The sequence below is a fragment of the Salvelinus sp. IW2-2015 genome, linkage group LG12 (assembly GCF_002910315.2).
Source record: "Salvelinus sp. IW2-2015 linkage group LG12, ASM291031v2, whole genome shotgun sequence".
Taxonomy (NCBI): domain Eukaryota; kingdom Metazoa; phylum Chordata; class Actinopteri; order Salmoniformes; family Salmonidae; genus Salvelinus; species Salvelinus sp. IW2-2015.
This window is the reverse complement of record NC_036852.1, coordinates 4,442,587-4,458,506: the sequence shown is the minus strand read 5'-3', so window position 1 is coordinate 4,458,506 and position 15,920 is coordinate 4,442,587. Positions and strand designations below refer to the sequence as shown.

Genomic DNA, 15,920 nt, shown 5'->3' with positions numbered 1-15,920 from the left:
AAATGAGGACAGAAATCAAATGTACCTTTGAAAGGTTTCTCAGCTAAACTGTGTCCATTTGTCAGCTTTTCCTCTTCCCATAATGTCGACACACAGTAAAGGGATGGTTTCTCCCACTGACTGGAGAGGACCGTTTGAACAAGAAGAGAAAGCTGAGGGCTTTGGGAGGATATAGGGAGTGACGGACCACCGAAGTGAGCGATGGATGACTCTTCCTGGAGAGAAATAAGGCAATGTTCTGTAAAGCTCAGGTATTGGATCTAGTCTAGCCACTAGATGGCCCTCCATGATGGATCCAGCTCTCAGCCCCAGAGCTCTCTCAGCTAATATATCTTCTTTATCAGTGGCCTTCCATGTGGTCATGGTGGGAGGGAATTACAATCCTCCTTGGTTGGTTGATGGGCGGTAAATCAATTATATCATCTTTAAGCAGAGCAGGTCGCTGGAGATGTTTTTTGGGGGTGCTGCACTAGCCTATAGCTTCGAGGGACACATAGCTCTGAAAATGGAAACTTTTGAGAGATGGTCTTGGGTAACACTAATCACTCATGCAGTATATTTCTTGAATCTCCCAATTTTACCTATAGACTATTGAACAATTTACATAGGATAGAGAGAAGAGATATTGGTTTTCATGTTCACCCAAAAGGTCAATCTAACGCATTGATACAATGCTTTTTAATGTCATGGATTTCAATAGCGTCATGCAATGTTCAAAGAAGATATTCTATTCAGATAGTCTACTGCCTACATCAGTAGTCACAAAATCCTGTCCGTGAATTGACTGAACAATTGTTCTGCTGCTACTAAAAACTAACGGTACATTATAGAGAATAATTGTTTAATATGTTTTACATGCAATTAGAAAGTGTACATTTACTTCCCCTCTGATAAGGTGCGATATTAGAAATGTTTTAACAAACGTTATGATCAGTGTCGCGTCAGCCGCTTTCAACTTCCGCATCAGGTGATTGCGGAAGTAACTTCACTCTGCGGGTTCAGGGTTCCGCCTCTAAACTAGCTAGCTAAATAAATGATTATCCCTCTACCCAAAACAAACGACTTTCCTTTTTATAAGACTCATTTGGAATATAGCAGCAATTCACCATTGCAATCTGCAGTAGATATTTAAGGAAACATGGCTGGACGTCTACCGGCTTGTGTAGTTGACTGTGGCACAGGGTAAGTAGCAAGTGCTAATGCTAATAGCTAGCTAACTAATTCATTGGCTTTAGCTAGATACACCCAGACATGGCATACACGTTGGGCGTGCAAAGTAAACAAATCAAGATAGCTAGCTAGTCAGCAACAACCTTTATTTGCTTCATTTCGTTTAATCCAGCCAGCAAACTAAGCTAGTTAACCATTTTAGGTTCAAGAAGATAACTTGCTAGTAGCTATTTTCCATCAGTGTCCTCCACTCGTTAAAGTTACATTAGCAGTATGCATTGACTTTAATCTGTTACTGTAGTCTACGTAACATGTATGTTTCAATTTGTGGAAGCGTATAACTGGCCTAGTCCACAGACAGTCATGCCACCCTTATCTCACCTCATTTGCTCACATTGTATATAGACTTATTTTTCTACTGTATTATTGACTATGTTTTGTTTATTCCATGTGTAACTCTGTGTTGTTGTATGTGTCGAATTGCTATGCTTTATCTTGGCCAGGTCGCAGTTGCAAATGAGAACTTGTTCTCAACTAGCATACCTGGTTAAATAAAGGTGATACAAAAAAAAAAAGATTAGTGGTTTACAACCTTTTTCGGTTACTGTACCACCAACTGAATTTTGCTCTGCTCGCATTGAGTACCCCAGAAGTACCCCCCCTCCCCATGATCATGCATCATGAGCTATAATGATTACACCATTATGATCTATATAACCCACTGAACTTTCTCATGCAATGCATTTGTTGTAGGTACACAAAGATTGGATATGCTGGAAACACAGAGCCACAGTTTATTGTTCCTTCATGTAAGTATTTCTGTATCATACAGCAGCGGTTCCCAAACTCGGTCCTCGAGACCCCAAGGGGTGCACGTTTTGGTTTTTGCCCTAACACTACACAGCTGATTCAGATCATCAAGCTTTGATCATTTGAATCAGCTGTGTAGTGTTAGGGCAAAAACCACCCCTTGGTGTCCCGAGGACCGAGTTTGGGAAACGCTGTCATACAGTCTTCTAATGATAATGTACCATGTCCATTCATATGTAGCCCTTGATCATGACTATAAGATCCTTTCCATTACACAAGTCATTGGACGAAGGTGTCTTCTGTACTGAGCAGTTTTGTTAAGAACCGCGAAGCTCGGTCTGAACATTAACACGCATCGCTTGCAGTACGGTTTTGGCAGCATAAGGACCTTTATCTTTTATATCAGCCAGAAATAATAATGAAAGAAAATAGGGTTAGGGTTCCCACACGGCCATATTTCCATGTTACAGCGCTTGTTTATGGAAAACAGATAGAATAAAGAGTGGGCTACCTGTGCTAAATAGCTATCTGCTTCTCCGAACACCTGTGTGTAAACGGAAGACGGACGCCACACGTGTTGTCACTGAGAAATACGGTCAGCTGCAGCTGTGTTCAAACAGTGTACAGGAAGTGTGAATCTTGCATTTGTGATTATTTTGATGTGATATGAAAGGGATTTATGTTTTTAGAACCATACCACAATTTAGATGGAGTATTTGGTTGTTTTGGCTTCCAGAGCTTGGTCTATAAGCCAAATAATGGACTAAAGGAGCCTAACTCATAAGGCGGACATACTGTATGGTCATTAGTTAAATGAATCTGCTGAAAGCATTTGGGTATCGGTCCTTCCTGTTTTTCTTATCTGATTGGAGTGCTGGAATGGAAGTAAGCGAACACGCCTAATTCAACAAAAATGTAAAACCACAAAGTTTGAGTTGGCCGCCTTCCTCTAGCATTGAGTCATCCAGTGGACCCTAAATGGCAATGCTAGCTTGTTAGAGGCACCATAGACTAGTTATTCAGTGATAAATCCAAACCATTTGTCTATTGTCAATAATCGTAGCCTATTCACTTGTTTTCAGTACTTGAAACTGTACAGACACAGCTTGAAAGGAAGCTAGTCTAGCCTATATTCAGTGATATGGCTCCATAGCAGAAGTCCCCTTGTGCCCCTGCTGACTAGAATAACGGACAAACTTGCCAAGGCCACCTGCCTGTGGACTTGAAGTAGCCAGTAGATAGATGACATGTGCACGTTTAGATGCCTGGATGGATGACAAGTAGGCCTACACATTTAGAGGCTACAAGGAAGTAGTTGAGGGAACAATGTTCATCGTCCGACATTATAATAATATATAATGTATGCCATTTAGCAGACACTTTTATCAAAATAGACTTAGTCATGCGTGCATACATTGTACGTACGTGTGGGCCCGGGAAACCTATGTGATCAACTTTGACAGTGAAGTCACATTATGCAGGAAGTTAAAGGCCCAATGCAGCTGTTTTTATGTCAACATCAAATCATTTCTGGGTACAATTAAGTACCTTACTGTAATAGTTTTCCATTCATATAGTCAAAAAGAAACAAAAATGGCTTTTAAGCAAAATATTATAATTCTCAAGCAATAATTTTGTTAGGACTGTTTGGGTGTAGTCTGAGTAGGGTTGGAACAACTGAAAACTAGCTGTTCTTGTTTGGAAGAACTCTCTTTTGTTATTGGTCTAACTTATTTACCGTCTCGTGATGTCACCAGGCAAGCCGTAACTCCATCCATGCAAAACCTGCTGATTAGAAGGTCCTGTGTCTAATGTATTTTCAAATCAAAAGAGAACGGTCGCGCTCTCCCAGAAGCTTAGCTGATGTGTAAAAAACGTAAATTCAGACAAAGGGGTGTAATCACAGCAGCAAGTTTTGTGACCCGTTGCCACAAGAAAAGGGCAACCACTGAAGAACAACCATTGTAAATGCAACCCATATATGTTTATTTTCCCCTTTGTACTTGGAACTATTTTCACAATGTTGTAACACTGTACATAGCCATATTATGACATTTGAAATGTCTCTATTCCTTTGAAACTTTGGTGTGTAATGTTCACTGTTCATTTTTAATTGTTTATTTATCTATTTCACTTGCTTTGGCAATGTAAACAAATGTTTCCCATGCCAATAAAGCCATTTGAATTGATTTGAATTTAATTGAATTCATTCTGACTATTTTGAGAAAGTGATTCATGGCTTTTTTCCTATGGTGTCTCATGGGGGACAAACATCCGTAACCGCCACATCGAACCACACCCCCCATGACTGAAATCTTGTTTTTCGTAATGAGCAACCGTAAAACCCATTTAGAATCAGTGCGTTCAGTATCTCTTTAATAAAAATGTGGCTATTTGTGTACTGATTTTACAAGACAAATGGTAGTAATAGGCCTGCCGCTCATTGAGTTTCCTCTCTTGTGTTTAGCATCAGCAGTCTGCTTTCCCTACGCTTGATTTAATCAGCTCACCTGCGTAACGTTGACTATCAGCACCCTCAAGTCATGATGTTTCAATCAACAATGTCCTAACCATATGTAGGCTGGTACTAAGGATTAATGGCGTTGAATCTTCCTAAACTTCAGGTATTGCCATCAAGGAGTCGGCCAAGGTTGGAGACCAAGCCCAGCGCAGGATGACGAAGGGGGTGGACGATCTGGACTTTTACATCGGTGACGAGGCAATAGACAAACCAAATTATGCAACAAAGGTACATTGCATTTTCCAGTGATGGGAGGTCTACTTAAAGGGTAATCTGCAGGCTCTACATACATTTTTGGATTTATATTCTAAAGGAATTAACATAATGAATTTTTAACTTCCTCATAAGCTTGGTTCAACTGGCATATCCCATCAGAACCGAAATATAATCTTGTTTTACTCCAATGTTTGTAAACAAAACATGATGAAACTATGTTGGATGGTCAGTKKTTGCAACCATATCTCTATCCATGCATTTTAGAGTGGTTACATTTCTTCACCCCCATTAGTCAGATTTTTACCGAAACTGTGTCGGAGAGTTCGCTTTGTTATTGTTTCAACTGTAGATTMCCCCTTTTAAAGTTTAATTGTAAAGTCATGCTGAATGCCTGTTAGAACTGAGTAGCCTAATGGAAAAAATACTGTTGTCTGTGTGGTTGTTCCCCTTGTTAGTGGCCCATTCGTCATGGGATCGTGGAAGACTGGGATCTCATGGAGAGGTTCATGGAACAGGTCATCTTCAAGTATCTGAGGGCAGAGCCCGAGGACCACTACTTCCTCTTGGTACGTTCATAACATGCACATTAGTGTGGAAATTATACGACCTAGTTGCAGGAATTTAGGGGATTTGTACTTTTCTTCTCCACAGACAGAGCCTCCTCTGAATACACCTGAAAACAGAGAGTACACAGCAGAGATTATGTTTGAGTCCTTCAACGTTCCAGGTCTTTACATCGCTGTACAGGTAAATCCTCTCTACGTTCTATGTTGGTTCTATATAATCTCTTCCCTGCACCTCTTCATGTTCAAGGGTCAAGTCAAACTTGATTTCGAATGCATTATCACAACTCTCAATACACTTCACAGAGGAAATTAGGGTGTCCGTGAAACCTCGGGGTGGATCTCAGTTCTGGGACCCTTTTCAAAACAGGAGTAGGAGTGCTGATCTAGGATCAGATCTCCCCACTGACTATATGTAATCTTATTGATTGTGATCTAAAAGGCTAAACTGATCCTAGATTAACACTCCTGATCTGAGACTCTTTGAATACATGTTGTAATCATTAGTGGAAAGTGACAGGGTCTTCCCTTCTCAGGCGGTCCTGGCGCTGGCAGCCTCATGGACCTCCAGACAAGTGGGCGAGAGGACACTGACGGGGACGGTGATTGATAGCGGTGATGGGGTCACCCACGTCATCCCAGTGGTGGGTACATGCCTTCGATCATCATTCCATGTAGTCTTTACTAGAACTGGGTCATGTTTAGTAGGTAGCAAATGTTTTGAAGAAAAGTGAAATGGGGAGGAACTTCCTGAACTTGTCCAACAAGAACACATTTTCTTAATCTGTTGCAAAAGTTTGGAACGGTGTGCCCTACTGAACACTACTCGGATGTATTCGACCTACAGTTGAAGACGGAAGTTTACATACACCTTAAGTGAAATGAAATACATTTAAACTCAGTTTTTCACAATTCCTGACATTTAATCCTCGTAAAAATTCCCTGTCTTAGGTCAGTGATTTACACTTTTTTAAATCTTTATTTAACTAGGCAAGTCAGTTAAGAACAAATTCTTATTTTCAACGACGGCCTAGAATGACAGATTTTTACCTAGTCAGCTCGGGGATTCGATCTTGCAACCTTTCTGTTACCAGTCCAACGCTCTAACCACTAGGCTACCCTGCCGCCCCAGTGAGGATCACCACTTTATTTTAAGAATGTGAAATGTCAGAATAATAGTAGAGAGAATTATTTATTTCAGCTTTTATTTCTTTCATCACATTCCCAGTGGTCAGAAGTTTACATACACTCAATTAGTATTTGGTAGCATTGCCTTTAAATTGTTTAACTTGGGTCAAATGTTTCGGGTAGCCTTCCACAAGCTTCCCACAATAAGTTGGGTGAATTTTGGCCCATTCCWCCTGACAGAGCTGGTGTAACTGAGTCAGGTTTGTAGGCCTCTTTGCTCGCACACGCTTCTTCAGTTCTGCCCACAGATTTTCTATGGGAATGAGGTCAGGGCTTTGTGATGGCCACTCCAATACCTTGACTTTGTTGTCATTAAGCCATTTTGCCACAACTTTGGAAGTATGCTTGGGGTCATTGTCCATTTGGAAGACCCATTTGCAACCAAGCTTTAACTTCCAGACTGATGTCTTGAGATGTTGCGTCAATATATACACATCATTTTCCTGCTTCATGATGCCTTCTATTTTGTGAGAAGTGCACCCTTCCCTCCTGCAGCAAAGCACCCTCACAACATGATGCTGTCACCCCCGTGCTTCACGGTTGGGATGGTGTTCTTCAGGCATGCAAGCCTCCCCCTTTTTCCTCCAAACATAACGATGGTCATTATGGCCAAACAGTTCTATTTTTGTTTCATCAGACCAGGGGACATTTCTCCAAAAAGTACGATCTTTGTCCCCATGTGCAGTTGCAAACCGTAGTCTGGCTTTTTTTTATGGCGGTTTTGGAGCAGTGGCTTCTTCCTTGCTGAGCGGCCTTTCAGGTTATGTTGATATAGGACTCGTTTTACTGTGGATATAGATACTTTTGTACCTGTTTCCTCCAGCATCTTCACAAGGTCCTTTGCTGTTGTTCTGAGATTGATTTGCACTTTTCGCCCCAAAGTACATTCATCTCTAGGAGACAGAACGCGTCTCCTTCCTGAGTGGTATTACGGCTGCGTGGTCCCATGGTGTTTATACTTGTGTACTATTGTTTGTACAGATGAACGTGGTACCTTCAGGCGTTTGGAAATTGCTCCCAAGGACGAACCAGAATTTTCTTTCTTGAGGTCTTGGCCGATATCTTTTGATTTTCCCATGGTGTCAAGCTAAGAGGCACTGAGTTTGAAGGTAGGCCTTGAAATAKATCCACAGGTACACCTCCAATTGACTCAAATTATGTCAATTAGCCTATCAGAAGCTTCCAAAGCCATGACAATTTTCTGGAATTTTCCAAGCTTTATAAAGGCACAGTCAACATAGTGTATGTAAACTTCTGACCCAATGGAATTGTGATACAGTGAAATAATCTGTCTGTAAACAATTGTTGGAAAAATTACTTGTGTCATGCACAAAGTAGATGTCCTAACCGACTTGTTCAAAACTATAGTTTGTTAACAAGAAATGTGTGTAGTGGTTGAAAAACTAGTTTTAATGATTCCAACCTAAGTGTATGTAAACCTCCGACTTCAACTGTATATACTATTGCTAACACATACATGGTAACATATTACATTCCTGTATGAGCGATAATGGATTGTGTGGTCGATTGGTGTTGTGTTTTATACCAGGCGGAAGGCTATGTAATCGGTAGCTGTATAAAGCACATCCCCATCGCTGGTCGAGACATCACCTACTTCACCCAGCAGCTGCTGAGAGAGCGGGAGGTGGGCATCCCACCAGAGCAGTCATTGGAAACAGCCAAAGCCGTCAAGGTACCTAGACATTTCTAACTTTTTGTTCCCTACACAAAGCGAAGGAATTAATACATGTATTATTCGTGAGCATTTCTCAGGTTCAACAGCAGAGGTCAGTATTGCTGCACCATTGACTAGAGATGTACAGTCACAGATCATGACTCCTTCTTGTTAACTCTTTGGCATCTACCCAGTGTCTTATGTACACTTGGTTATGACTTACAATTGATAATGATTACATATTGTGTTCCAGGAAAGGTTCAGTTACGTCTGCCCTGACCTGGTGAAAGAGTTCAACAAGTACGATACGGACGGCTCCAAGTGGATCAAGCAGTACACGGGCATCAACTCCATCAGCAAGAAGGAGTTCACCATCGACGTGGGCTATGAGCGCTTCCTCGGCCCCGAGATCTTCTTCCACCCAGAGGTATGATCCCATTGATTTTCAATATATATTGTTGTGCTTATATTATGTAATGTATCTAGTGCTGAGTGCTTTTTGGTTTGATTATTAAAACATAATTACGGATTTCGGTTTCGAAAATCATTTTTAAACATTAAATGCATTGTGCAGTATGTGGGTTGAATACTGTAACAACACAGAATAAAACAATTAATAAAAGTCTCATGATGGTAGTGACCGCCCATTACTGCTTATCACCTATAACCATAATTTATTCACTTTACTTTAATAAAATATTTCAGTTGTTGTGTATATTACATTTGTTTTATTTGATGATTTTATTATTTCATTCCAAGTCATCATCTCTTTAGAGCTGCTGCTTATGCTGTCTAACAAAATCACTATTTTGTAGTTCTTTAAAGTAAATAAGGCATATTTTAATGACTGCTAAATACCAACTATCAATCACTTAGGTCATGTATATTCAGGTAGAGATATACTGTATATACAAAAGTATGTGGACACCCCTTCAAATGAGTGGATTCTGCTATTTCAGCCACACCCGTTGCTGACAGGTGTATAAAATTGAGCACACCGCCATGCAATCTTCATAGACAAACATTGGCAGTAGAATGGCCTTACTGCAGAGCTCAGAGACTTTCAACATGGCACCGTCATAGGATGCCACTTTCCCAACAAGTCAGTTCGTCAAATTTCTGCCCTGCTAGAGCTGCCCAGGTCAACTGAAAGTGCTGTTATTGAGAAGTGGAAACATCTAAGAGCAACAACGGCTCAGCCGCGAAGTGGTAGTCCACACAAGCTCACAGAACGGGACCGCCAAGTGCTGAAGCGTGTAAAAATCGTCTGTCCTTGGTTGCAACACCCACTACCGAGTTCCAAATTGCCTCTGGAAGCAATGTCAGCACAATAACTGTTTTGTCGGGAGCATCATGAAATGGGTTTTCATGGCCGAGCAGCCGCACACAAGCCTAAGATCACCATGTGCCATGCCAAGCGTCGGCTGGAGTAGTGTATAGCTCGCCACCATTGGCCTCTGGAGCAGGGAAAATTAGTTCTCTGGAGTGATGAATCACACTTCACCATCTGGCAGTCCGACAAACTAATCTGGGTTTGGCGGATGCCAGGAGAACGTGGCAACAGTTTGGGGAAGGCCCGTTCCTGTTTTCAGCATGACAATAGCCCCGTGCACAAAGGAAGGTGCATACAGAAATGTTTTTTCGAGATCGGTGTGGAAGAACTTGACTGGCCTGCACAGAGCCTTGATGTCAACCCCATCGAACACTATTGGGATGAATTGGAACGCCGACTGCATGCCAGGCCCAACATCAGTGCCAGACCTCACTAACGCTCTTGTGGCTAAATGGAAGCAAGAGCATGCAGCAATGTTCCAACATGTAGTGGAAAGCCTTCTCTCTCTATATCACCTCACGACCATGCATTCTTCTCAGTTTATGTTATGCCTGCTACTGAACAGACTGGACAAGTAGATGCACAATGGATTATGGTCATTGTAGTTAATTACCATGTTTTTATGCGCTAACCTATGTGGAATCTTGGCCTGTTGGAAACTACAACTCCCTACAACTACAACTCCCTACTACATTGCACAGTTCAGGCTAGATCTGCTTTATCTCTAGAGAAACTGTGCGATGTGCAGCATTGAGCTCCCAGGAGAAAACTGAACTGATATTGGTCAATTAGTTGTTTAAAAAAATAAAAGAAATAACTGACATTTCTGTTAATAACATTGGTTGTACTGTATGTGTTTTCTCCTCCCCCAGTTTGCCAACCCTGACTTCACCCAGCCCATCTCCGAGGTTGTTGATGAGGTCATTCAGAACTGTCCTATTGACGTCAGACGTCCCCTCTATAAGGTACGTCTGGGGAGTTCAAGTTTTGTTTTATTTCATTCACATGACAGGCGACAAGAACATTGTGTTTGACAATATAAAAGCAGCCCTCATGATTTATTGAAATGATAAACGTATGCCAGATACTGAGACTTGTCTCCATCCAGAAGTTATGAGGATGAAATGGGTTTTACTTTCTAAATGATCTATTCAGGAGTATGTCAAGGTTCCACGTGTATATTTACCTTGTCTGTTGCTATGCAGAACATCGTGCTCTCTGGAGGCTCCACTATGTTCAGAGATTTTGGCCGTCGTCTGCAGAGGGACCTGAAAAGGACAGTGGACGGCAGACTGAAACTCAGTGAGGAACTGAGCGGTGGCAAGTTGAAGGTGAGAACCGATTTTACATTTGACCTAGTCAGCTGAAGTACTCTTATAGGGATGCTATAGCTTTATGGCTCCTAAAATGTTCAAAATGATGTCATATTTTGCATTTCCAGCATAGTCATCGGTGTTATTGGCTCAATAATGACCTATGTTTCATGTTCTTTTGCCAGCCCAAACCCATCGACGTGCAAGTCATCACTCACCACATGCAGAGATACGCTGTTTGGTTTGGCGGGTCCATGTTGGCATCAACTGTGAGTTCTAAAACTTAGAGGGGTCTTTGTCTGTAAACTCATGTTACTATCAGAAATATATATTCTACTGATGTAAAAGCTCAAGACAGACACTTGGAGGTTTTGTTAGCCTTGGTTAGAATATACAATTGGAAACTTGAAAGGAAAAGTGTACACCAACAAATAATAACGGTCATGTCTACTCTTTCCTCAGCCGGAATTTTACCAAGTGTGCCACACCAAAAAAGACTATGAGGAGATCGGACCGAGCATCTGCCGCCATAACCCTGTCTTCGGGGTCATGTCTTAAAAAGGACTTCCCTCAGTTATCACTGGAGCTTGCAGTTGGAGCAGAATGGAGTGGACGGACAGAGGCAGAGTGGCATTACTGCACTACGGTCGCTGCTTAATCTAGCCTATTTCCAGGGCTGCGGTTACAGACAAAATACAGGAAGAGAATGACATAGAAATAGAATGACTAGATTCTATTCCTATGGAGAATGACTCATTTATCAACCTCAGACCAAACTATCAGGCTGACAAACGGGGGTGAATATCTATGTAAAAGAGAAGGAAATGGTTTCTTAAAGCCAAAAGCATTTTCAGAGCAATTGTGTGGACACAAAATAATGTGCAAGAACATAATAAAGTCAATTCATGTATGATTAAGTATGTGCCCCGATGTATGTTATTATTATGGTATCCACACATACAGCAATTAAGTACAGTTGGATTATATTTAGTCAATAGCTCTTTTTTTTCAGATGCACTTCTCTATGTGTTCAAGGGTATAGCTTGTTTATATTTCCTATTATTGAGTTTATATATATATATATATATATATATATAAAGAATAATTTTGGTGGGGACAAGAACCCATAACAACCCATGTAATATTGACAGTGGTTGTATTCTCTCAAACTATAACGTAGTCTTACCATCCCCAGTTTTTTTGTTTTGTGTGGTCGCTTCGTGGATTGGTTTGCAATAATCCATGAATCCCTGAATCATACAGTATCTTCACCAAAAAAGTTACATTTATTATCCGTTAAATTGAAATGACTGTTAGACCATCATTGCTGTCGAGGATCTCGTGTATTTCACCATGTACCAAATCTGTGGATTTCAACGCCTACCCACATTCCAATAAAGGCAGACAGATATTTCTATAAATGTGTCTCGATGGTTATGGCCTGAAAGGACTATTTTAATGTTACAGTAAGTGTCTTAAGTCTAGAAAGTGCTTTCGCTATGTTACTTTCAAAACAAGGTGAATGAACAAAGCAGTAAATTTAAGATGAAATGATATTCAGCAATGGAATTCCCCCCAACACATTTCAGGGAGTGACTACATCAGGAATTAACATAAATTGGACAAATGAGTTGTATATACCAAAGATGGTGGATTAAAAAATATGTTTAATATGGCTGTTTACCATTTAAAATCAAGGTTCTTGTCTGTAAGTGGGTGTTCCCTCTCGCGCGAGCATGCTTTCCTGCATGAGCTCAGGGTTTCTCCATTTGGTCGTGTTCCCCTGCTCAGACGTTGCATGCATCAACCAATGGTTGCGTGCAACGTCATAGACTGTGTCATCGACTAACAGATTGCTATAACATATGTGGTTAGCTCTTAGCTGATAATGAACTATCCAGGCGTTTTAAGATCTGGTATGCGTCAGCAACGCCTGGACAGAGGAACGCCCAATCTCTGGCATGCTCATACAAAAGAGGGAACGCCCACTTACACAGGTAGGAWTTTTTTCAATGGAAAACTGCCCAATAACAGTCAAATCACTTCAATATTACTGTCTGATCACCGCATTTCAAAAAGAGGGCTCACGATTTTAACCAATCGCTGCACATTTGCAGCCAAAAATGGTTCAATCAAGCCATACTTTTCCCTCACCAGTGCATTTTTGTGACACATTGGACAGAAATCACTGCAAAATGTCAGAATTGCCAGAGCAAAAAAGCGCCAATAATGTTGCATTCATAACCAACTGGAGATGGTAATTATTCGTAAAACCAGGTGGATGTATTCACGTGCTTGAACTAGTTGAGAAACYTTGATTGGCTAATGGCCAACCAGCTGCATCAACAATAAACTAAAAGTACAGCTACAGTATCATGCTTGTAAAGAAATGATAGTGTTCAAAAACCATATTAATAGATTTAAAAAATAAATAAATAATGTTTTGCTGGTACATTTAACTGCCTAAAATGCTGTTATTGAGGTCATTTTCTTAGTAGTTGACGTCAGAGGTCAGCATGTGGGAGAAGTCTGTGCTCAGGAATGATGGTGGTTTCAAGACAACTGGGAACTCCAAAAAATATATCAGTGATCTTCCGGCTGTAAAGTCGGAGCTCTAGCAAGATGCCCAAGTTTCCGACTTAGAATTCCGAGTTGACCGCTCAATATTAAGGAACTGGAATTCCGTTGATGACAACTCAAAACAAATGTTCCCAGTCAGAGCTAGTTTTTTCCCTAGTTGCCAGTTGTCTTGAACGCACTGAAGTAGGAAGTCAGAGATTTCCGAGTTCCAAGATCCAAGTAGCCAGTTGTTTTGAACACGGCATCATAGACGTATTTCCCACTTGTAATTACGAATTGGAGGGGCGTTCAAGTGGATGTTTCCCAGTCGTATGTGGTAATACCACCTTCCCAGTTGGTTGAGACCCCAGCATAAGTTTAAAAAAACTTGACCAATAGAGTAAATTTGAAACTTGTCTAATAAGGACGGTTGATTAGCCTAGGTGGGAGTCATGGGTAACTTCAATTCAACATGGCTCCCGGAACATGAATATGTCAACATAAATGGACGGACGGACGGGACTCTAAAAACTGCAATATCCTTTGCTTTTCTGAAACATGGCTCTCGGACAAGATACCCCCCATGGCTATCCAACTCGATGGATTCTCCATTCACTAGGCGGACAAGACAGTGGAGTCGGGGACATCTAGGGGGGAGGGGTTTTCCTCTACATCAACACCAACTGGTGTGCTAACTCCAGCGCAGTGGAAGTGCCGACCCACTGTTTACCTGTCTTGGAATACCTGATGGTCAAATGKCGARCCTTTTACCTCCCGAGAGAGATTTCAGCTGTTATCGTGACTGTTCTATACATTCCACCTCAGTACAAGAAAAATAACAAGCTGGCACTTAACGAACTGTACAAGGCTATAAACAAGCAAGAAACTCTACATCCAGATGCTGCTTTTCTGGTTGCCGGGGATTTTAATTCCACGTCACTAATACACGGGATGCCCAACTTCCATCAACATGTCTCCAATGCCACTAGGGACGATAAAGTCCTACCACTGTTATTCTACCCACAAGCCAGCATACAAGGCCTTCCCACGCCCGCCATTCGGCAAATCAGATCATGACTCCGTACTCCTGCTTCCTGTTAACAAGCAGAAACTCAAACAGGAAGTTACCCGTGACTCGCTCGGTTGAAAATGGTCACCAGAATCAGAGATTATGCTACAGCTTTGCTAGCGCTGATTTGAATATGTTTTGAGACTCCACTAACCAACTCCGTCACTGGCTTCATTAGAAAATGTATCGGCGATGTTGTCCCCACGGTGAGGGTTCGCTGCTTCCCCAATCAAAAGCCCTTGATTAACACAGAGGTTGACGGTAAACTAAAGGACATGGCTACCGCACACAGAACTATCATAGACAACCCTGGGGCTATGGCAGAGGACAGGAATAAGTACAAGAAGTCCCGCTATGACCTCCGCAGAGTCATCAAATGAGCAAAAGGACAATATAGGAATAAGGTGGAATCAAACTACACAGGCTCCGACGCCCGCCACACGTGGCAGGGACTACAGTCCTTTACGGATGGCAAATTAAGACCCAACCGTGATCTGCCCAACAATGCCTCTCTACCAGACGAACGCCATGCATTTATGCATGCTTTGACAACAACAAGATCGTGACAGGTGTGAGGGCCCTCACCGACCGTGTGGATTGGGTGATCTCGCTCTCCGAGGCAGACGTGAGAAAATTCTTTAATCAGGTCAACACCTGCAGGGCAGGTGGCCCGACGGTATTCCGGGGTGCATGCTCGGAGCATGCGCAGAACAGCTGGCAGGCATAATTTTCAACCTCTCCTTGTCCCAGACTGTAATCCCCACATGTTTTGAACACCATTATTCATGTCCATAAGAACTCTAAGGCTTCATGCCACAAGAACTATCGCCCTGTAGCACTCACTTCTGTAATCATGAAGTGCTTTGGGAGGCTGGTTATGGCACAGATTAACTCCACCATCCCAGACACCCTAGACCCACTCCAATTTACATACCGCCCCCAACAGATCCATAAATGACACAATCTCAATTGCACTCCATACTGCCCTCACCCACCTAGATAAGAGGAATACCTACGGTGCATTCAGAAAGTATTCAAACCCCTTGACTTTTTCAATATTTTGTTACGTTACAGCCGTATTCTAAAATTGATTAAATTGTTTATTTTTATCATCAAACTACACACAATACCACATAATGACAGAGCAAAAACTGTCTTCTTGGGTATGACGCTACAACATTGGCAAACCTGTATCTGGGAAGTTTCCCCTATTATTCTGTACAGATCCTCTCAAGCTCTATCAGGTTGGATGGGGGGCATTGCAGCTATTTTCACCTCTCTCCAGAGGTGTTAGATCGGGTTCAAGTCCGCGCTCTGGCTGGGTCACTCAAGGACATTCAGAGACTTGTCCCGAAGCCACTCCTGCATTGTCTTGGCTTTGTGCTTCGTTGTCCTGTTGGAAGGTGAACCTTTGCCCGAGTCTGAGGTCCTGAGAGCTCTGAAGCAGGTTTTCATCAAGGATCTCTCTGTACTTTGCTACGTTCATCTTTCCCTGGATCCTGA

At 41.9% G+C, this 15,920-nt stretch overlaps 1 protein-coding gene across 1 annotated transcript; it reads left to right on the top strand.

Moving 5' to 3' along the window:
• Positions 1-985: 985 nt before the first annotated feature.
• LOC111970905 (actin-related protein 3) lies at positions 986-11,706 on the top strand. Its single transcript, XM_023997651.2, has 12 exons — positions 986-1,182; positions 1,924-1,979; positions 4,605-4,729; positions 5,173-5,283; positions 5,369-5,464; positions 5,817-5,924; positions 8,018-8,161; positions 8,397-8,570; positions 10,349-10,441; positions 10,682-10,807; positions 10,975-11,058; positions 11,252-11,706. Exons 1-12 carry the CDS (start codon positions 1,139-1,141, stop codon positions 11,345-11,347), a joined length of 1,257 nt encoding a protein of 418 aa, XP_023853419.1. The 5' UTR covers positions 986-1,138; the 3' UTR covers positions 11,348-11,706.
• Positions 11,707-15,920: the final 4,214 nt, after the last annotated feature.

Excerpts from the sequence above, each read along its gene's own strand:
- LOC111970905 (XM_023997651.2), top strand. The coding sequence starts at position 1,139 with ATGGCTGGACGTCTACCGGCTTGTGTAGTTGACTGTGGCACAGG. Across the intron at positions 1,183-1,923 it reads GTAGTTGACTGTGGCACAGG|GTACACAAAGATTGGATATG; the intron begins GTAAGTAGCAAG and ends CATTTGTTGTAG. Across the intron at positions 4,730-5,172 it reads AACCAAATTATGCAACAAAG|TGGCCCATTCGTCATGGGAT; the intron begins GTACATTGCATT and ends TCCCCTTGTTAG.